Source organism: Chroicocephalus ridibundus, chromosome 7 (assembly GCF_963924245.1).
Source record: "Chroicocephalus ridibundus chromosome 7, bChrRid1.1, whole genome shotgun sequence".
Classification (NCBI taxonomy): Eukaryota; Metazoa; Chordata; class Aves; order Charadriiformes; family Laridae; genus Chroicocephalus; species Chroicocephalus ridibundus.
The window spans coordinates 36,380,303-36,402,078 of record NC_086290.1 but is presented as its reverse complement, the minus strand read 5'-3'; the positions used below and the strand labels follow the sequence as shown (position 1 = coordinate 36,402,078).

Sequence of the window (21,776 nt, the reverse complement as noted above, 5' to 3'; positions counted from 1 at the left end):
TGCCCATATGGCTTCGTTATGATTTCATACAGTCCTAATGAATTAAAAATGGACTTACTACAGCTAGACTGGCACAACTTTTAATATAAAGAAATGAAAATGAATATTTGACCAAATTCACATCATTGTGGATTGCTTAACTGTAGACTGGTGAAACATGGCAGCAAATGTCTTTGAATGCAGGATGAAGTCATAGCAAGACCCTCAGAATTACTTGTGGGTAGCAATAGAGATATTTCCTCAGCCTCTTCGTGTAGATGGAGGGCACCATTCTCCTGACCCAGCATGACTGTTAGGCACTGTGATTTGAAAGCTTTCATAAGGAATGTGTATCCCTTCCATGAACAAAGCTTTTTGACAACAACTTGTGCCGGAGGCTTGGCTAAAGGATCTGCAGATACTCCTCTGTCTGTCCCTTCACAAGGCATGGCAGACATCAGTCATGGCACGAATGTGACCTTGATGTGGCCTAGAGGGGATTCTCTCTAGCTCATTCACAGAGACGTTCGCTGTAATTGAGCGGGCTGAGTGTGAAGTCTAAAAGTCATGTTGCAGATTCTATCAACTGTTGTTCACTTAGTTTTATACTAGCCACTGGTCTACTGGAGAATTGAGCTTTTTAGAAGAAAAAAGTTCAGCTGTCCAGGAAGTTTATTGTTCAAACTGGGATACTTGGATGATACTCCAATATGTCATTCAAGAATCCATGGTCTTTTTTTCCTGTTCCTAAGTTATCGTCAGCATTTGGTATTATAAAGGGACTGCGGGTAATAGGAACAGCACAAGTCTTATGAAAAGGTGGTAAAAAGCTTAGCCAACAAACCTGAGCATTTGTGATGGTTTGTGTGCTACTCTGTTGGTGGGAAAGACAAATAAAGCTGTTACTGTTAGTATTTAATCCGTGTCACTTTTGTGCTGCTGACCGTGAACTTAGGGTTTCTGTAAACAGAGTGACATTGTCCACGCAGCATTGTTGACGTGCTTTGTTTCCCCTCGAGTTGAACACAGAATCTACGCTCTGATCTGCTTGGTCAAAATTTGTTCACTTTTTACATTTAGTGCTTGTTTCCGTAATCATATTTGCAAATGTTAGTAACAAAAGTTTTATTATACAATATTTTACAGTTGCAATATTCTGTTCTAAGCATCACATACTTATTTCCAATACAGCAACAAAAGAAGTATCAGAAGATAAAGAGTTCGGCTATTGTGGTCCAGTCTTACATCAGAGGATGGAAGGTGAGTTTCCTGTTACTGGGGCTCTATCTGCACGGAGAGGTAAGGAGCAGGCCACAAAACATGTTTCAAGTGCGCTGAGCCTCCCAACTTTCATGCCTTCTGTCCATTGAGCTGTGGCTGTGCCGTAGCCGGTGTTAAATACTCGTGTTTGCCATAGACGAGGTAAGTTTGTGCTATCTGCTGGTAGCCTGGGCTCTGAATCCCTGCAAACGGTGCAAGTGGAAGGCTGGGACCCCACTACACTACTGGGTTATCCTTGGGGTGTCTTCTGCCCCTAATAAATACTTTGTGCTTATTATTTTGTTTAAACGAGTTAAAAATATACTTTCAGTCTAACTTTTGATGTGCTGTCTTTTCCCATAAGCGTTATTTGAAGAACACTGGGTAAAAGCATCATCTCATCTCGAGTTAAGAGTTTTCTGTTTGCCTTTGGAGAACATGCTCTTTTGCAGTAACGCTGCCATGGATAAGAGCCTGCTGTGACAGCAGCCTTCAGTGTGACCTAAAGCCAGGCAATTTACTTGTGATTTATTCTTTATTGCAGTCTAAGTGGATAAGACACATACTGTGTGGAAGAAAAGTATTGTTGCCATTGTACAGGCAGACATATAGATATCTCAGGTGACGCCGCAAATCTGGGAGAAAACTAAAAGATGAACTAAAATCCCCTGAACTGCCAGTCCCATGGTCTCACTTGTGCACAGAATCCTCCCTGGAACACTAAATGTTAGGCTGTGTAGCGTTTATGAATGTATTTGCTTGGGGATTTGGAGGCATTGTGTTTTGGTTTTGCCTAGATTTACAGATTGTAGTGCCTTAGTTTAACAAAAAAAATTAAAACACTATAGCTATTTATTTGAATCAAATAGTGTTTTCAATTGCTTACAGGCTCGGAAACTTCTTCGGGAACTTAAGCATCAGAAGCGTTGTAATGAGGCTGCCACAATAATTGCTGCTTATTGGCATGGTACCCAGGTAAGAAAATAGCAACATATGGTGCACATAATTCTCTCTACGTAGAACGAAGAAGGCTCTTCAGGATAAAGTTATCTGGGAATATTTTCAGTGGCTTAAATTGCTGATTTTTATGTTTCTCTTTGCTGCTAACATGTTTTAGCTGGTGCGATCTGGGAAGCTGGGACACGCTTTAATATTTGCTGTTTGTAGTGAATGGTTTCTTTCTTTCTTTCCTGCACCATTGGGAACTTGCAGTAACCTTTTCTTTCCTAAGCTTTTCTATATCCCGTTTTCAAATGCATCACAGGCGCGAAGGGAACTGAGACGGCTGAAGGAGGAGGCTAGAAATAAACATGCTATTGCTGTTATTTGGGCTTACTGGCTTGGATATAAGGTACTTCATGCACATATCACATGCCCCCCTTCATTACCCAACAACATCAACATTTAATCAGTAGTAAATAGAGAGAATTAATGACTAATACAATCGACTTTAAAATAATAGAGCATGATCATTGATTCCTTCCATTTCCATTCATGCCACACTTAATAAACTTGACAACATTCTGTATGTCAGATTTTTGTAGAGTAGGAAATTCTTTGCATGGCAGCCAAGTAGTGAATTGCACTAACAAGCCATTAGACTAGATTAAAACTGACTAGACTACAGTATTCTCAAATTAGGAAATGCATTTAACTACATGTGAATATGCAAAGCATGGTTTGTGGGGGGAGAGAAGGTTGGGGTTTTTTTGGTGTGTTTTTTTTCCCCCCTAACAAGTGCTTTCAGTGATACTGTATTAGTGACCCAGCTGAGATTTTCACCAGGCTGTCTATTCTGTACCCTGGACAGTCTTCATTTTCAAGTTCAAACCAACACTATTAAGTTTTACTAAATTTTGGGTTTAATTGGTTTAATTGATTCTCTGGCTGTGATTTGAACCAGTTAAGAAAATTTCAGTAAGTACAAGTAAAGCATGGGTTTATGACCTGATCTTTTAGCAGAAAATGATGTTAGTTTGCAATTCTAAACTTACAGCCCTAGAAAAATCCCAGGAATTTCAGCATCAGCTGTTTGTTTTCAGAAGCAAAGTCCCACTGAAAGATTCTTGCTAATCCCCAGCCTGCAGTTGTGGGTTATGTGAACATTTGAAATGCTGTTCACTACAGGACAAAAATGTATTGGTTTCAATTAATAAATTCGTAACTTAGTTGAAAACTACATTCAGTAAATACATTAAGTTTAAAGCATCTTCCAGTTATCATTTAGGTTGGAGGGGGGTGGGGGGTATTGTCAGAACACCTTGCCAACGAGATGGGGAAATGTGCTCAAATTACATCTGGAGTATGATGCTGAGTTTGACCTTTGCTATTTTGATATAAATCTATCAGATTTCTAATGAAATGGCAGCCCTGGGAATCTAAAAAAACATGTACAGTATTTCCCTCATACTTGAGAGATTTTGCATCTTTTCTGTTCTAGCTTGATATTTAGGTAGCTGTGTAATTTGCCAGACACACCGTTTCCTCTATGTTTAAGTGCAATACATTGATAACTTTATTTTTAACCAGAGTTCCTTTCACCCCCAAATTGCTCAGTATTAAAGAAGTGATATTTACTTTCCTAGGTTTAGGTTGTTCTTTAGAATTAAAAAGATCACAATCCAGAAGGCAATGCAATAATGTTAACTGTGTTAGAGCTCCTCATTTAAATATTTAGTAGACTTGAATAATTTTTAAAATGTTTTAGTAGTTATTTGTCTCAATTGGCTCACAGGAATTTCTCGACAAATTGACTCCCTATTCCTTAAATATAAATAATCTAAATATAATAATATATATAACTCTAAAGGTAATAATCTAAATTGAATTAAGATTAGAAAAAGAATTACAGTATCTGATAAAAGATAGAACTCGTCATTGAAGTGATGTGTTATCTTTTCCCGGGGGAATATTTAAAACAAAAGTTTCTGGAAGTTATCGTCAGAGATCCCTTGTTTTACTAAAAAAAAAAAAAAAATAGCTATAGACCTCAAGTACTCAGTTTCCTTCCTTTTCACAAGACAGGCAAATACTTAGCTTTGCAGGGTCCTTGTTTTTACAGCGCTGTATAGTAGGAGCTGTTGTGCCCAGCAGATGAGTGAAAACATACTCTTTATGAGCGCCTACATCTAACGCAAATTAACCTTTCTAGCCGCATCAGAAAAGCGTGACTGGCACAGGCTGGAACTGCCGTTGCACAAGTCTGTTTGACAACATACGACTTGACAACTGCAGACATATCGCTATATCCTACGATACTGGAACTCTTTGTTTTACTTCACTTTTATCATCAGATAACTGGTATCTCTGAAAATGTGAGATTCTCTTAAGTTCCCCACACATGCCTTTGTGTTTAGAATACTTTGCAAATTGCTTTCCTAAAATGGGAATGGTTGATGAAATGTAGGTAGGTGCCTACCTCTTTGTACGTAAGGAAGGCACTAGGTTTGGAGGGTTTACCCCTTCATTCCAGACAGACAGACATAATTTAACAGACTGGAGATTTTTTTTTTTAAAGTACATAAAGACCAAAATAAAAAATAATCTCCAGAATAAAAGCCCTCAGTACAGTGCCGGTAATTCATCATGACATACATAGTTTCAGAGTTGATTCTGTTCTGCCCAGGCACTTGTCAGCGGAAGAAGTGACTAGATAGTGAGATTTTAGTAAGTCTTGATTTTCGTACGCATCATTTTGCTCATGCAATCACAAGCAAAGTTCTCCATTAGAATCAAGTTACAAGACTTACTTAACACTGATTGTGAGGTGTGCACGGAAGAGAAGATGGAAACACAGACAGCGAATAATGGGGCTGACAAAATTCTTATCTGTACACACCACTTAAGCAGCGGAGAAGGCTTTTTGGACCTCCGGTGTGGCTTCACACCAATTCACCAAGACGTGCTGGGTTTTAAAGGTTAAACGCTGGTCTTTCATCTTTCTGTACCTTGATTGTAAGTTGGCTGTTCTGTTTGGGAGAAGCCTTTTCCGGGTGGTTGTGCTATCTGCATCGGGCTGTCTCTTTTGTTCACTATCTAAACCTTTTAGGCTCGAAGGGAATTGAAACGCTTGAAGGAGGAGGCTAGGCGTAAGCATGCTGTTGCAGTCATTTGGGCTTACTGGCTTGGACTGAAGGTACTTTCTCAAACACTCCCGTCTGTCAACATGAACTCAATAAAGCGTGGCATCTTACTAACACTTAATAATGAAGCAGTTGTGTGGGCTCGCTAGTAGGGATTATTTTTACACAGAATTACATTGCTTAATTTTGTCAGGGACTTTCATGATTCATAAGCTGAAAATGCCTCATTTACAACAATATTTAGGCACCGGGTGTTTTGGGTCATATCAGGGATTTCAGTTTTCAAATGAAAGACAAGCATCAGGTTAAAGGGACCCTATTTATGGTTGTTGACTTAAAAACCTGACCTACGTTGGCAACGATCCTATCCAGAAAGATTACAAGCGTGTATTTTCTTCTTGTGACCTCTGCTTGTTTGAATGGGAAGTAGGGAGGAGCTGCTCGACTCTCACTGCTGCTCAGGTTAAACCCCTGACCCCAGCGTCGAGGGCATGGTGTAAAGTTAATAATAATGTCCTGTCGCTTCTATCAAGCCTTTTTAGGGCATACCATTGCATGCAGTTACCTATGGCTTGTGGCAGCCAGGAATTCCCAGAAAAATCGGGATGTACAAGAGTCTTTTGGTTTTCGTCCCTTGCTTTCAAGGACTGGTTGGCAGAAGAAAACACATTTGTAATCTGGAAAAATGTAGTTCTGCTCTGTAAATTGACCATGAAAATGGCATCTTGAGATATTTCAGGTCTGTTCTCAAATGATTTACATAACACCGTTTTCAAACGTAGTTTTACAGATGCAATCCCGAAGAACTGTGGAAATCTAAATCAGGTTTGTTTGTCTGGGTGTCACTTTTGGTAATAGGGATATTTGTAGCCTACAGAAGTATGAAAGGCAACAATTTACTTGATAATGCAAAGTCCAGCTCTCATGTCCTCATTCTAACAATGATGAAATGGGAAAAATAGTTACAAAACATACAGTTATATATATGTATATTATGTATATATAAAAAAATCCATTACAATACACGCGTGGAAACCAGAGCTGGAAATACAAAGGAGCCATTTTAAGAAGTCGTTCTGCAGATCAGAATCACACTTGCAGTCCTGCTGCCAAATGGGTCTGGTTTTATGATTTTAAAACAAGAATATGTCCCTCCTGAGAACTCAGAGGCTGTTTTATATCAAACAGCGGCATTTAAATGAAAACTGATGAATCCAAAACCTTTAAGGCACATTACAACAGGAATATGTTTCTGCCTGTCTGTGGTGTGGTTTTTCAGTGTATTTTTTAAATAGTGCAAGCAGCAATTTTGCCTCACCTGAAACACGCAGATTTTTCTGAATAAGAACATAGTCTGCAGTTCCAAAACACCACTGTTACCACAGGCAATTCTCATTTGTCTGATGGCAAAGTATTTTCACCCGTGACATACCAAGGTGAAGATTTAAAGTTGATACAAGTGATCCAGATTAAACAATTAATTCTTGAGTCTTTTTTTTTTTTTTTTTTGATTGTATGATAAGTAGATTTTAATAGCATTTGTGGTACTTTCCAGATTTAGGCTTTTCTGGAATGGCTTGCATTTCTCAGTGCTTGCTTTGCAGCTTCCCTGCAGCGCCAATAGGATGTGTGGGCGTGTATTAGTCCCTTTGTTCCAAATTAATTTGCACACCTTGCAGCTCACAAAGAATAATATAAAGCAACATCATTAAAGAGAGTCTATGAGAAAACATGGTGAGATTTGGGATGATTGTGGTTGGAGTGGCTTTGAGTGTGTTAATTTCCATCCCTGAATAATAAATAAAGGATGTACACTAATTATAGAGCGCTAAACCTTACAGAAAATCAGTGAATAAGAATTTTTCTTACAAAGCGAGGAAGAAAAAATTACGTGCTGTATTTGCATAGAATGAAGACGGCTGAATGCTGTCAGTTTTGTTGATGCATCTTAATGTGTAATTAAGCAAAACCCACTTATCTGTGGGTTTTTTTTAATCCCGGAACGGTGACAGATTCTTGTTTTCAAAATGCTGGCTTATCTTAAAATGCATGACGCTCAGTACGGGGCAGAAGGCGAGCCACGGTAAGCCAAGCGAACTTTTTCTTGTAAGCTGACATGGGTTTTTCCTCTATGGGTTTCCCTTTATTTTCTGGTTATAGCGAACTCAGCAACACGTAGTGAGTTAGCTAAAACCACTAAATTTGCTCTGGGGTAAATTATGCAAAGCCACGATGTTTTCCCTGGTTTTTGCTCAAAACTTTTAACAGGTGTGTTGCGGGCTGTGCCAAAGTTTGGAGGAAGAAAAAAAATAATAGAGGATGTTTCAGCTAACTTGATGTGAGCACGGGCTTCACGTAAAACCACAAACCAGTTGTGCTCTCTCAGATTGCGTTTTCTGTGGGGGGAAAGTTTAGATACTGCGCTAATTAGCAGTGTAGAAATACCAAGGGTAAAAAAAGTACTCTGACACTTGCATTTACAAGCATGTGTAAAACATTAGTATCACCTGCAAAAGTGGTTCTCAGCGATCATTTTTTTTGATTCATTTTCTTTAAAATAAATTTTAGGAGCAAATATCAAGCGTACTGACATTAAGCAACCTTTGCGTTGATTCTCTGCTCTTATAAAGCACCAAAAACCTTATTTTCCTTTTGGAATGAAAACTGCTTGTAGGAAAAGACTTGTATGAAAAGAGTTTTTTCATGCATAAGTCTGCTTTGGAAAAAAAAAAATCCTTTTTTTTTTAGTAGCAAAATCTGTGTATTAAGAATCTTGAAGGAGAAAAATCAGAATCAGTTTATCAGTTAACTATGTAATTACCATCAGTTCAGTGTCACTTCAGACAAGATAAAATATGTATCATTGATTACACCTCACTTTTTTCAATCCAACTTTATGCAAAAGCCTATGAAAATAGATTCATGCTGTGAATTCAACAATATTTGACTAGCTTGCCTTTTCAGAGGAAGGTATTTCAAATTCTCTGTTGAATTTGCAAATGACTGTACTCGGGTCATCCGAGGTAACTTTCTGACCTCTCGGTCCACGGTTTGGTTCGTATATTTTTGTACCCGGTTAGTGTTCCTATTTCAGGGAACACTTTGCATGTTTGTATGCTTTTTTAGTATTTTCTGCCATAGAGCTTTATAAAAAAGTACCTATGCAAACAAATTCATTCTTTGTATTCACTTTGAGGGTTTGTTTAACTTTTCAGGTCCGTAGAGAGTACAGGAAATTCTTCAGAGCCAATGCTGGAAGAAAAATTTATGAATTTACCCTTCAGAGACTTGTATGTATATATCTGTACAAAGCACACGTACATTTTCTGTGTTTTAAATGTTTGTTTTCTACCAAAAGTAACAGTTGTATTATGGCCTTCGTCATCTTTGTAAGAAAATGTCCAAGCTAAACATATGGAAAATGGACAACTTAAATATTCTGATGTTGTAAAGAAAGGATAGTGATAGTGTTTTGACGGTGTGGGAGTAGTACTAACTAAGCATTTGCCACACTTGTATAATATCTAAATCTGCATTTCTCAATGTACCTGCCTTTTTAAATCCATATTCAGGTTTATGAAAGCTGACAGTTGCTGTGCTTTTAATCACAGAGCATCTGCTTTTCCTTGCTTATTTCAGTAACTCTGGTATTTGAACATTAATAAAACATCTTGCTTCAATTTTATCACAGATGCAAAAATACTTCCTGGAAATGAAGAATAAGATGCCTTCTTTATCACCAATCGATAAAAACTGGCCAGCGAGACCTTACCTTTTCTTGGATTCAACTCACAAGGAACTAAAGAGGATTTTCCATTTGTGGAGGGTAGGACACAATCTGGTCCAGTCTGTACAGAACTTCATCACACAGTTTTCAGTAGTTTAGTGTTGTTCATAAGGAGCCTATTTTGGGGATATATTTCTTCCTGTTCCAGACAGGATGTTTTATTTCTTTGGACGAAGTGTGTCTTTTGATCATTGTCTTTGGCCTGCAAGGGGTATAACTGTCCTGCCTACTCCCTTCAGGGGTAAGGGAGAGAGGATTGCTTCCTGCCATCAGCTTTTAACTTAATAGTAAAGCAATATGCCTGTTGCCTGTTAATTGGTAGCTTATAATACTTGCATCCATGGCCAGGACTGGGACTAGCTCTTGGACCAACATTGGAAGTATCGGGTGGAATTTTTTACTTATGAACTGTGGTTAGCTGAAATTTGTTTTGGATCTTTGGGTGGAGAGAACAGCGAGAATCTGTGTAAGTGCTGATGAGACGTTTTACTGATCTTGTGGGCTACGGTTTCTGTGAATTGTCAAGGAGCAGTTTTTCTTCCACAAAATTCATCCTCTCAGCTGGGTTTTGTTCTCTCCGTCTCTTTACATAAACTTCTGCAATTGTGCAGTTATGTATGTTGCTGTGAACCTTTTTAGCACAGTCTCCCAGTGACTGGTATCTGATAGATTAAGCTCACGTTCCAAGTGCAGCATGCTTAAATGGTATGTTTTAGAGATTGTTTTTGGTGTAATTCAGAAGTATCTAGAATGAGCAAGGAGAAAACCACCTCTGCTGTTTGTTACTGTGCTACAGTGGCACGTAGGATGGAGCTGAGTCACTTCAGAAGTGTACAAAGAATGTGCATCTTGAGCAATAAGCAAACATTAGTCTGTGGTGCTGCTGCTTCAAATCAGATCTGGAAGGATAATTTTCTAGTTTGTTTAATATATCATGTTTTGTAGTGTAAGAAGTACAGAGACCAGTTCACAGATCAGCAGAAGCTTATATATGAAGAAAAACTGGAAGCAAGCGAACTTTTCAAGGACAAGAAGGCTTTATATCCAGCCAGGTAATGACTTACTCTGTTGCTTTTAGTGTACAATAAATTCAGTATCCTTACATAGATTTAGGAAAATAAGCAAGATTTTGCATTTTATCTGAAGCAGGAAAGTGCATTTTCCTTGTTTGACAATGTCCCTCCATCGTGTTACTTTACAAACCAGGAAATTGACCTCAGTTTGCTTCTAACTTCGATGTTGTTGCAGTCCTCTAATCCTGCGATACTGAGCACTTCTGTCCTGAAGCCATGACGTTTTGTTGTTCTAACCCCCCGTGACCTGTTCACATTGTAAAAGTTTGCAGAACCACTTCTAGAAGGGAGTAACCCTCACCCTTTTCCCTAGTTTCCATCACGCTGGTTCCTGCAACATATAAATGTGGAACTGAAAGGCTGTGAGGGACAACGTCACTCCCAGATGAGGTGTGCTCTCCTATTTCCAAACTTAGTACATTCAGCATGATGGTCTAATGCGAAGACTTGGTCATTCAAGAGCTAGATACCGTTGGTATATATCTTTTGGAAAGGATACTTTGGAAAAAAAAAAAAAAAAGGGGCTTAGAAGTTTATTTCCATTTTGGAACTGTTGTGATGGTGTTTTATAATTGGAGACTTTTTAAACGTGAAATCTCTGCAAATAAGCTTCTTGGTTTCTCAGATGATTGAGCTCTTAAAAAACGATAAATTCTTGTCATTGCTATCTGCAGTACTAACATTACTTAAAGTGCAGTAGTATCTGATTTTACTTAAGGAATGCTTTTCTTTTTTTTTTTTTTGCATGAAATAAAACTGAAAAAATAGAGATCTGACGTCCTTCAAATAAGTTCAATTGAACTTTTTAAGTGAAAATGAGCTTAGAAATTGTGTTTTTCTTGAAAACAAAGGTCTTGTCCATCTCAGGAGAGTTTTTTCTTAGAAGCCATAGTTTGAGCGGAGCAGGAACAAGGCACTGTAAAACGAGAAACGAGGTTCAGTAGAGGGAGGAACGGGAATCTGCAAGAGTTGATGAGGGCAGTTCCATGCATGGACAAGCTCTGCTTGGTTGTTTGTGTGTTTTATTAGGTTTGTTTTGTGTCATTTTTTGTTGACACGTTTCCTTTTTTTTCCTGTAATGGACTCAGTATCTTTCTCTTTCTTCCATTCAGTAGATATCTTATTTAACAACTTTATATGTTGGCTTGTGTTTTGTTCCTTATTTGCTTTGGGATGCCTTTTTGTACTGCTGGGAAAAGAGAAAGATGCTGCCTTTGGACTTTTCTAGGAGCAAGCAGGTTTTTTTGCTTTGAGTCAGTATACATCTGATCAGCATTGAGCTCCTTGGGAAGGAAGGAATTTTATTTATATCCCTGGTTTGGTACTTCTTACACCAAGACTGAACAATGAAATATTATATAGCAAAATATATATCTGAGTTACTTTTATCCAAGACATTCTTATGTGGTATGTGTCATAAAGGGCAGCAGTTGATTCATTTCAGTTTTAGCTTGTAAGTCGTCGTTGTTTGATTAGGGACAAAGTCCGCAGGGAATCTGCTATTCTGGTGACTACGGTTTCATAAAGCTAATTAATAAAAACAAAAAAACCCAAAGATCCAACATGGTAGAAAGTTAGAATGCTTTCCTGACCCTGCACTCATTTAAGAACATTTCCATCTCTCTTTGTCTTGTATTCAGAGCTGATTAGCTCCTGTTGTTTTTTTTTCTTGGCCTAAGGGTGGAGGAAATTATTGCATAAAATTTCTGATTAGTTAGTACGACAATGATTCATAGGATGTGGCTAATTTTCTGTATATAATGTAATTATTTAAGAACAGAGATGGACTTCTTGTGAATATTAGAATACCAGTTCCCTTCCTTTTCTCTCCCATCTCCCTGTGTGACAGAGATGCAATTACAAAGGTAGTGCTATTCCACATAATATATTGGTTCCTCTTGGGCTCTAGTCTTGGCAAAGCTTTGCATTTAGTACTTTGACTGCAGTTTAATCAAAGTGATTAGTTAAAGCGACTTCCAAACAAAGCAAGCAGCAACTGTATTCACCAGTTCTTAACTGATAGCGAAGCTCTTACTGTATAACCCTGAGGTGGACAAAGACGGGGTGATTTGCAAGCGCACCGAGTCTTGAGGAAGAGCTGGTACACATTCACAAACAACAGCAGATCTTGAAGGCAAGTTCTTGTCTGTCAGTCTGAAATATTGTGGAGGGGCAGAGGCGTTGCTGCTGCTGAAGTTTTATTTTGTCTGTTTTCACAGAGACTGTTACTGGGCGATTTTAAGTCAAAATTGATTGTATACGTAAGGATGTACTTATGTCTGATACTCATAGCAATTTGGCCCATTTAATTGGAAAATGTTTCCAGAGCAAAGAAAAAAAAATAAAATCCTATTACTGCCTTTGGTGATAAATTTCTTTATTCACCATCACTGTGCTGTTAATGTGTACAAGATTCTGTGTCTAATACACATACAGTTTCTTACCTCTCCTTTCTTCTTTCCCTTCGGATAATGTGCTGGGAGATATACCCACACTACTCTGTAGCAATTCCCAAGTTATTTTCAGCTGGCGTAGTATGCCTGCATGGCACAGATCGATGCCAACACCACCCCGGTGGTACCGACCTGAAGAGTCTAGGGGCAGAGCTCGGGACGGCTGCAGTTTTCAGCTTCTCAGACAATGGAGGACAATTCCACCGCATGACTTTCACTGGCAGACAGTGTATCAAAGCTTAAGGAATCTTCTGGCAGTGTAGAGTCAGTGAAAATGGTATTTGGTGCATCTCCCCGCTCCACGAAGCCCGAGGCAGAATGTGGCGGTTTCAGGTTTACTACTTCTCTGCGATTCACATTTAACTCGTGTTTCTCTTGTCTTCTTGTTGGGCAGCGTTGGGCAACCGTTCCAAGGGGCTTACTTGGAAATCAGCAAGAACCCCAAGTATAAAAAACTTAAAGATGCTGTGGATGAAAAGATCATTATTGCAGAAGTTGTGAATAAGATCAATAGAGCCAACGGGAAGGTAATAAAATGGCATTGCTTTATGCAGAAGGGCAGCTCATTTTTGTTAAAAATTAACTGAGAGGGAGACTTTGTTTCTGTCACCTAATAGTCTGAGGATTTAAAAAAATGCCTTTTTTTTTTTTTAAGGGCAAGACTGGAAATGTTTGATTTATGTAAACTGGTGATTTTAAACACCTGTTTTAAATTTACATAAAGATTATTAAAATCTTGTTTGGGTTTGTAGTTTCCAGTGACTTTTCCAAACAAAAATGGCATTTCATCAACTGGTAACAGGCGGTATTGATTCATAACTAAAGGTAGTCTCTGTACCAAACTCACATCGTCTATTTGCCAATTGAATAAAATAAATACTTAGAGAATATTGTTCCTGTTCAACTATTTAGAAAACTTAACCTTTCAAGGTTCACACTGTCATTCAAACTCCTGATTATCATATTTTATTATGTTTTTAAATTGTTAGTGGCATGCTCTGCTAGCTTTGCCTGTCTTCTGATTGATATCAAAAGCTTTTTGGAATGAAGAGACAAGTTTCTTGTATCGTTTGAATAAAGCTGTTAAATATACTGGGTACTTTTTAAATCTGCCAACACAGAACTTGTTTTGCATTTAAATTATACTTATTAAAACAGGAAGTAATATCCTCCCTTAGTAAATGTAATTGTTTTCACCATATCTGTCTAAATATTAGAAGTAGTAGATCTCAACTTGTCAGATGTAGATGTCATGTATGCATTTGTAGGAGTGAAATTAGGTTGCCTGTTTTTGATGCCAAGTTAATTTTCTGGTTTAGAAGAAACTAATTAAATGAAGACAATATCTTTCCTGTACTTGCATAGTCTTCAGCTCTCGAGATTTAAAAAAAAAAAAAAAATTAATAATGAGCTATGGTTCTATGTGCTTAAGACAGCTACTTCTTAATTATAATAGTTAAGATTTTGTTATTTAAAATTTTACAGGAGAAAAAGCTGTATGCAGATTAAGTTCTCATTTCTTGTTCTTATTATTTTCTAAGGTGAATTTAAGAACACGCACTCATGCTTTAAAAATATTTGTCATTTGAAAATATGAATGTGTATCCTCCTAAAGAATAATTCCAATAGATAAAGGGAGGAGAACATAGCATTGAAAATCCCTACGTGATTTGTGTTGTTCTGCAACACGGTTTTGGTGACTAACAGTAAATAGTGAACCGTAGTCCTGAATTAGCTCTCACTGAAAAGGTACGTTGGTTTTCCTGAGGACTGACAGTGCATGGAAATGAGGTTATCCTCATTTGCATAGTTTCTGAATTTTATAACTGTAAGCTAGTAATTAAAGGAACTGCTTATATGGAAGAATATGTGCCAAAATGAGCTAAGCTTCTCAATCTATAATTAGACTCATAAATGGATTTGACCTGATTTCAGCTGATCTGCAGCTTTTACTGAACATCAAATGTTCGTGTTTTACTAATGTGGGCCAGGCTTATTAACTCTATGAACTGCGTGTAGTCTTCGCAGGTGCTCAATAAAGACCAGTTCTCTCTTTGCATAGATAATGGTTTGCGGTTTTGTATTTTCACAGGCTACATCCAGGATTTTCTTATTAACCAAAAATAATGTTCTTCTTGCGGATCAAAAATCTGGGAATATCAAGTCAGAGGTTCCACTGGGAGACGTTACCAAAGTATCCATGAGTTCCCAAAATGATGGCTTCTTTGCAGTGCACCTCAAGGAGGTTGGTTACAACTTTATAATACAATAATAGGACTGTTTTACATGCAATGAAATAAAAATTGTCTATTAATTATTTTGTAGTGTTAAATCGTAGTGGTTAGCCTGTAGGTTTAGAAGTTTATTGAAGTTTGCCATATCTGCAAAAACTTTGATTTAAAACTACTGAAGCCAAATGAGGACAGGTATTACATTATGAACGATCATTTACTTGTGAAAATCAGAGTTCACATTTCACTGCAGTCTCTTCAGGATTGGAGTTTTCAAGTTGTAATATGGACCTTTAATCTGGTTCAGATACCTTGTGGCAGTGTTCTCCTTTTTAGCTGCTCATATAATTAATTCTTCCTGACACACTGGCAGAATGTTTCTCTCTTTATGGGATGCCAAGAAATCTACGTTATGGCACAGCTAATTTGGTTACTCAGTTCTAAAGAACTTAGTTCAGTGCTGTATTTGCTTTGCTGCACTGTCAGCGTTGCTCTGCTAAAATCGTTACGCTGGCATTTCTTTTCTAGCTTGAACGGATTTGAAAAACTTCATATATAGTGTCTTTTCATACTGACCTAATACTGGCGCTGGTAATTGGGTTCTGTTCCTTTCTGAAAATATGGTGAGCTTGCTGTGATGTAGCCAGAAGAAGGATACAGAAACACTACAGTTTTGTAGGACAAATGAAAGGGACCCTCCTTTAGGGTCAGAGAAGGTTTTTAACTTTCTGAACAGGTTTGCGGTTTATTTGAGAGCTAATTGCATTTTGATCCTCTACACTGCACTGCATCCCTATTTAATTTACAAGACAAAAGATGGTTGTTTCATTGCGCTGGGAAGAGAAGATTCCTTGTAAAACCTCCTGCTTGGCTGGCATTTAATATTTTTCATATTCTAGGTTTTGGTAGGCCTCACTACCTTCCTTTCTGTTCCAGGGCTCAGGAGCAGCTGGTAAAGGAGATTTCCTGCTCAGCAGCGATCACCTCATTGAAATGGCCACTAAACTTTACCGCACTACTCTCAGCCAAACCAAACAGAAGCTCAACATTGAGATATCTGATGAGTATGTTTCTTGTTTGCCTTCAATGCAACATGCTAAAAAGTCAAGTATCTGATGTTAAAAACAAAACACACTGTGTAATTAATACTTCTTTTCTCTTGACAGAATATTTGTAAATAAGGATCCAATTTTCAATGTATACTCATTCCTAGTATTCATTTTGGCTCTTATTTTCTTGGAAATCACTAGAGAGAATGTACTTTTCTTAAAGCAGTTTCAAACAGGGCTATGAAGCCGCTGTAGAAATAATTAAGAGATGCTACATTTGAGAGAATCATTTTGTGTGTGACTGAAAAGTTCACATATTCTTACGAGATGTTTATCAATTGGTCAGAGTGGACACCAGGTGCCAAGTTCCAGTGAAAACAACCAAAAGAGAATGAAAAGCTCCTCCCCAAACATACCTAATGATGGTGCTCGTATTGTAGGTCTATAAAGCTCTACCTTCTTTTTCTCGAAGGTGAAAAATGTATTCTTAAAATTCCTGCCGATGGCGTTTGAACCACCTGTTGTTGTTTTGGGATTTTTGGTTGTTAAAAAGCTTTGTTCGGTAAAAAGTTTGCATCTCAAACTACAACTTCTTTCTGCTTGGTGCAGTTACATCTTTTGGCCTTAAGTTCGGAGTGCACTTGCAGTGTTTGTAGCTACGGAATAAAAATGTTTGTGTGTGTGTGTGTGTGAACTCCTAAAGGCTGCTGGGTAAGAGTCCCTCACTCAGTCCATCATTGTTACGTGCTCGGTTTTTTGTGTGAAGTAGTGTTGATTTGGTGGGTTTATTCATTCTGAATAAGGAAGAAAATTTGGAACGCTTTAACAAGAGTGAAATGAAATTTCTGTAGGCAAAAACTGAACCTTTTATCTGGCTGCACAGCACTGCTTGTATTCTAGTCGTGCTGGTGAGTACAGTTTGTATCTGTTCAGATTGGAGGGTTTATTTAAAAGCTAATTTTGCTCTTTCCTTGAAAACTACATCTGCCATTTTCCTTTGTTCTGTTACGAGATGTGATTTAATTTCCTCAAGGGTGTGTGTTTTTAGCCTCTAAAAGAGTGTAAAAGATTCTAGTTTAATGATGGCTACAAAGGAATGAACTACTAAAACAAAGTTTAAACACTACTCTGGACTGCCCGCCTTGGTCTGGAAAACATTCTGCTTTCTGGGAGTCTTGCATTTTGGGATGTGGTTTTGTTTCTTGTCTTGCAGATTAAAAACATACAAGTGTGTATTGCTATTGCGTTAACCCAGACTAAATAATTCTAAGTTGTTTTCTTCTTTTTTAGCGGTTCCATCTCTGCTGATGGTGAAGCAGTACTCTCTTCTCCCTGCTAGAGTTGAGATACAAGCACAGCTAGGAATTGAGGAGAAAACGTGGCCTTACTTTGATTAGTGTACAGTACTTTTGGGGAAGAGAGTTTATATAAGTAAAAACACTGTTGATCCAGGGGTATGTCTAGTAAGAGACACACTGTTTATGTATATATTTGTGTGTATATATATATACATATAAAAAATAATGGAACAATGGGCCTAGGAAAATGCAGCTTTGGTGACAAGAGACGATGGCTATAAGACCTACTTGTGTTTTGCGGATGCTTGCATGGCTGGGGGCGCCGAACAAGTTAATCGTTGGGCGTCTGGGCTATGCAGCAGGAAAGCAGGACTAAAGGGCAGCTCGGCGCAGGAGAGGCCACTTCCTCCCCTGAGCTCTGCCGTCAGCTTGATTTGTGGTTTCCGGCTGGAGAACAAATTCTTTGAAGTTTTTGGCCTCTGCTGGAGGACTTTTTAAGGATGCTAAAAGGGAAAATCTGCTGTATTACAAAGGACTTTTTAGGTCAGCAACCGCTGCATGTGAGCCAAAAGGCAGCGCTGCCCTGTTTATTGCTTTTAATCTTGCTATCCAGATCAGTGAGAAGTTTGAGGCTCCACAGGAGCGTGTTGGATTTTTTTCTTTTCTTTTTTTTTTTTTTTAAAGCAATTCTCCACATTGAATGAAATTTCTCTTCCCGTAAAAAGCGAAGAGTCAAATCCAGATTAATTTATCGTGGACTGTAGGAAATATCTGAATTTGGAGACCACTGGGAAGGAAGTGAATTTTCCCAGTTGCTGAGCAGGGGCCTGTAAAGGCTAACTAAGGATTAGAAATATGAGAGTTGCTCATATTTCTACCAGATATATCGTATCTAATACACTAAATTAAGCATAAACCAGAAGAAGGGCACTCCTGATGTCGCTGTAGAAGTATTTAGCTTCCTTCCATGAAAAGTCCCTTTGGATGGTGGTAAAGCAAATGGAAATAGGCTTTGCTGCTTTTCTGGTACATTAGAAATTCTGTTTTAAATTGCCTTCTTGCTAAAGGAATAGCAAACTAACTATTGTAAAAGGTCCAGAGTTACAGGCAAAAGGCAGTAATTAGGTGATACTACCTCAAGGAGACGCAAGCCATACCATAACCTATTGCTTTTTTTAATCCCCCAACTCTTATTACTAATACAGGCCAGAAAATGACATCTTTTGGAGCGATGCTCAGAACCAACAGGAGAGGACTTTCGCTCCTCGTGTGGTTTTCTCCACCTTTAACTAAAACATATCTTATTCCCTGTCCTAGGTTTCTGGTCCAGTTCCGACAAGACAAAGTCTGCGTGAAGTTCATACAAGGCAGCCAGAAAAACGGCAACATCCCAACTTGCAAGCGAAAAAACAATCGGCTTCTTGAAGTGGCTGTCCCTTAACTGCGGCTGGTGACTCTACCTTTCACGGACTTGTTTCTTTGTAATAGTGCAATTTTAGTTGTTTGGTTTTGCTATTTTGATCCCTTTCTGGAGCTGTTGATGGCTAATAGCTTTAGAAACCCTTGGCAAACCATTTGATCAATCAACTTTTTAATCTTTTTGTTCATGCCAGAGTTTTAACCCTCGAAATGCAAATTTTTACCCAGTGAGGCATTTTTACCAGCTGGCACGTGTCTGTCATACACGACTCATTCTCTTTGTTTAGCGGTCATATTTTAGTGCAGCATACCATAAACCCACCTATTAATGATAAACTACTCATATTGCTTAGTCTAGAAGTCCGCTTAACAGGAACTACACACGGCCTTGATGCTTGGTGGCCACTTGTGCCCAGTGTCTTTTCATACGGCCTGTTCTGGTGTCCTGACGGGCTCCTTGCTTGCCACCGCTGGGGAGACCAGCAGAACAGAGACTCCTATAGTTAACACTAGGACCTACGTAACTCAGTCTTTTAGTCGATACAGCACAGGAACATCTAATTCTGCAAAACAGAAGGAATATATGATTATACAAGCAGCTATGCGCATAATTTTATAGTAAAAAATGCAGAAATGTTGAAGCAGGATTTTTAATTAGGTCAGATGTTTTTAATGACTTTATACAGTAGAAATCAGTAAAACTAAACCAGCTTGTTTCTTTCACAAAAGCTACACAGTTCAAGGCATATTTTCTGTTCTGCTTTTTTTCTTTTAAATTATCAGTTAAGAGTAGAGCCTGAAGAATGCAGTAGTATTCATAACACAAGTAAATGCTAGATATTTAAACAGTTAGTTATCAAGCGAAAGGTTCGAGCCTTTCTTTTAGATATTGGCATGTACAATGTGCAATAAAACATACATGACCTTTTGTGAAAAATTATTTATGATACATTTTTGTGTGCAAGAGAGAGGATCGGTGCAGCCTGCATAGACAATGTAGGGGTTAAAATAGATTTGTGTTGTTAATTTGCAGTTTTTTAGAGTGTACACTACAGTTGTCAATTTGGGAAGAATACTTAGAATTAAAAAAATCCTTAATTTGGGGGTCTGTATATAAATTGGTATTACGGTAATAAAACTGTTCTAATTCTGTGCTGTTTGGTACTCCTATGTTATAACCATATTTTTGTACTCCAAACTATTTTATATAACTCGTGTGCCTGATGTAAATGCGTGCACAGAAAATACAATCAAGAGCTGCATTATAAACTTTCAGTGTAACTGATTGCACTTAGTCTTTTATAAGCCAGAAGCATTAGTTGAAATCCTGAAGAGGAGAGATGCCTTTTTAGATAGAAGTAACTACTCAAGTGAAGGGTTTGTTGGATGTGACTGTTGGATTTGTTCATGCAAGGACAGTTGGGAAAGCATTGTGTTTTTGCGGTCTGATATAGGACAGATTAAGACCCTGGGTATCTGATGTGCAGTGCTGGAAGTCCAAGCATAAATAAAGGAAAGATAAAGAAAAGTTCAGAGTCTCATTACTCTCCTGGTGGTAAAGTGACATAGAGCTCATGGCTGCGAAGGCTTCTCTGCGGAGCTCAACGTTAATGTCGGCTCTCCGTGTTAAACCTCCGTTCACTGCAATAGATGTTCTACTGCAATAGATGTTCTACTGCTAATGGTGGCCTCTTATCGGTCTGTAAAAAACAGCTGGTTTGGGTTATGCCACGTTTTGCTTTGGGATTGAAGTAAATGATTTTGCTGTCATTGGGATGCAAAGCAATTGTTTTAACTGGGTGCTTAATGTTGCTGTTAAACGTCCATGCGCGTGACCTTGAAAGGTGGGAGTAATCAAAAGATGTGTTTTCCAAACTGCGACCAAGCGTTGCCTCTGCCTTGCGATCTTCATTTGAACCCTTCTTTTAATAACTGAGTTAGGTTAATAGTTTAGTAAAATTTAAAGCATTTTACATGTATTGTAATTAGAGATGCTTACAAAGGAAATCTTAGCATCAATTTGTAATGCAAAATTGGGATACTTCAAAGGAATTATGCCACTGCCTTAAGAAGATAGCACGTAATAACATGGTATTTAAAACTCCTACATCCTGTATTAGAATTGCTGCTTGGTAAAGATTGGAGGGTTTGTAAAACTGTTCAGTATCTTGAAAGCCTTTACAGTAAGAACCACAAGGGGCAAGTTTTTAAAATGGATACCAAAGTAAGGAAAATAAACATTTGAAGTCTGATGTAACCCTGTACTTGCTTGCAGGTAGGAAATGGGAGAGGTTAGATTAAGTGCATCTGGATATTTGGCCCAAGAAGTTAGGATATTACAGGATAATGTGAAGATATTTGATCCATCCTGGGCAGAACCAGTATACGTCCCTTTTATTTTTTTTGATCTTTGCAGCAAGTCATGATAGCCATACCTCCACAAGACTTGGAAGATGGGCAAATTCCTCACTTTGGTTTCTGTTGTTCCATTTCTTTTTCTGGTCCTTACAATTTTCACCTTGCATAATAGCTGGGACTTTGTGATAGCCACCGTTTGACCAGTCTTAATGTACAGAGCAAGTTTTGCTAAACGTGAATTATTTAGATATGGTAGATGGGTCATGGTATCTTGATGTTTAGATTTAAGTATCTAGGATGTTGAAAATAAAAATGCAAGGTCAGCTAGGTTTTTAGTTTTGTTTTTTTTTTCTTTTCCTCTGTTTCCTTTTATAACCTTCTATCAAATGGAATTACAAAGAGAAGACTATTCCTCCTATGGTGCTAACCGTATGCCTCCTTTTACTTGTAAATTATAATTTGTTGTCTGAAAGCTGGGCAAGGATCATTAAAAAAAAATGAGATTTGTTGCATGATACTTTTCAGAATCAAATAAAATTCTGTTCCTAGACCTATACTTTCTCTATATCTGTATCTTCCTTACTGCCATCAAATCTAAAAAGTGCAGGTGATGGAATTTTAGGTTAAATACACACAACACTGGTGTGCGACTTCGAGAGAGAAGAAATTTTTATCTCGGATGTGATTCCTTAAAAGGCAGCATGTCTTTCTCAGTAATTCACAGTAACCTTTTTCAGTGCAAGTCCTTTCCTCAACATAGTTTTCTCTGAAAATTCTGCGGACTCAT

The 21,776-nt window shown here is 38.1% G+C and overlaps 1 protein-coding gene across 1 annotated transcript in view; it reads left to right on the top strand.

Annotated features, from left to right (window-relative positions):
- The window catches only part of MYO1B (myosin IB), a 115,183-nt gene extending 93,638 nt beyond the window's left edge, over positions 1 to 21,545 (top strand). The window contains 11 exon segments of the mRNA XM_063340720.1: positions 1,171 to 1,239; positions 2,128 to 2,214; positions 2,504 to 2,590; positions 5,288 to 5,374; positions 8,537 to 8,611; positions 9,013 to 9,147; positions 10,054 to 10,160; positions 13,029 to 13,161; positions 14,727 to 14,879; positions 15,802 to 15,929; positions 18,530 to 21,545. Of these exon segments, the coding sequence (XP_063196790.1) occupies positions 1,171 to 1,239; positions 2,128 to 2,214; positions 2,504 to 2,590; positions 5,288 to 5,374; positions 8,537 to 8,611; positions 9,013 to 9,147; positions 10,054 to 10,160; positions 13,029 to 13,161; positions 14,727 to 14,879; positions 15,802 to 15,929; positions 18,530 to 18,653 (1,185 nt within the window). The 3' untranslated portion in view covers positions 18,654 to 21,545.
- The last annotated feature ends 231 nt before the right edge of the window (positions 21,546 to 21,776 follow it).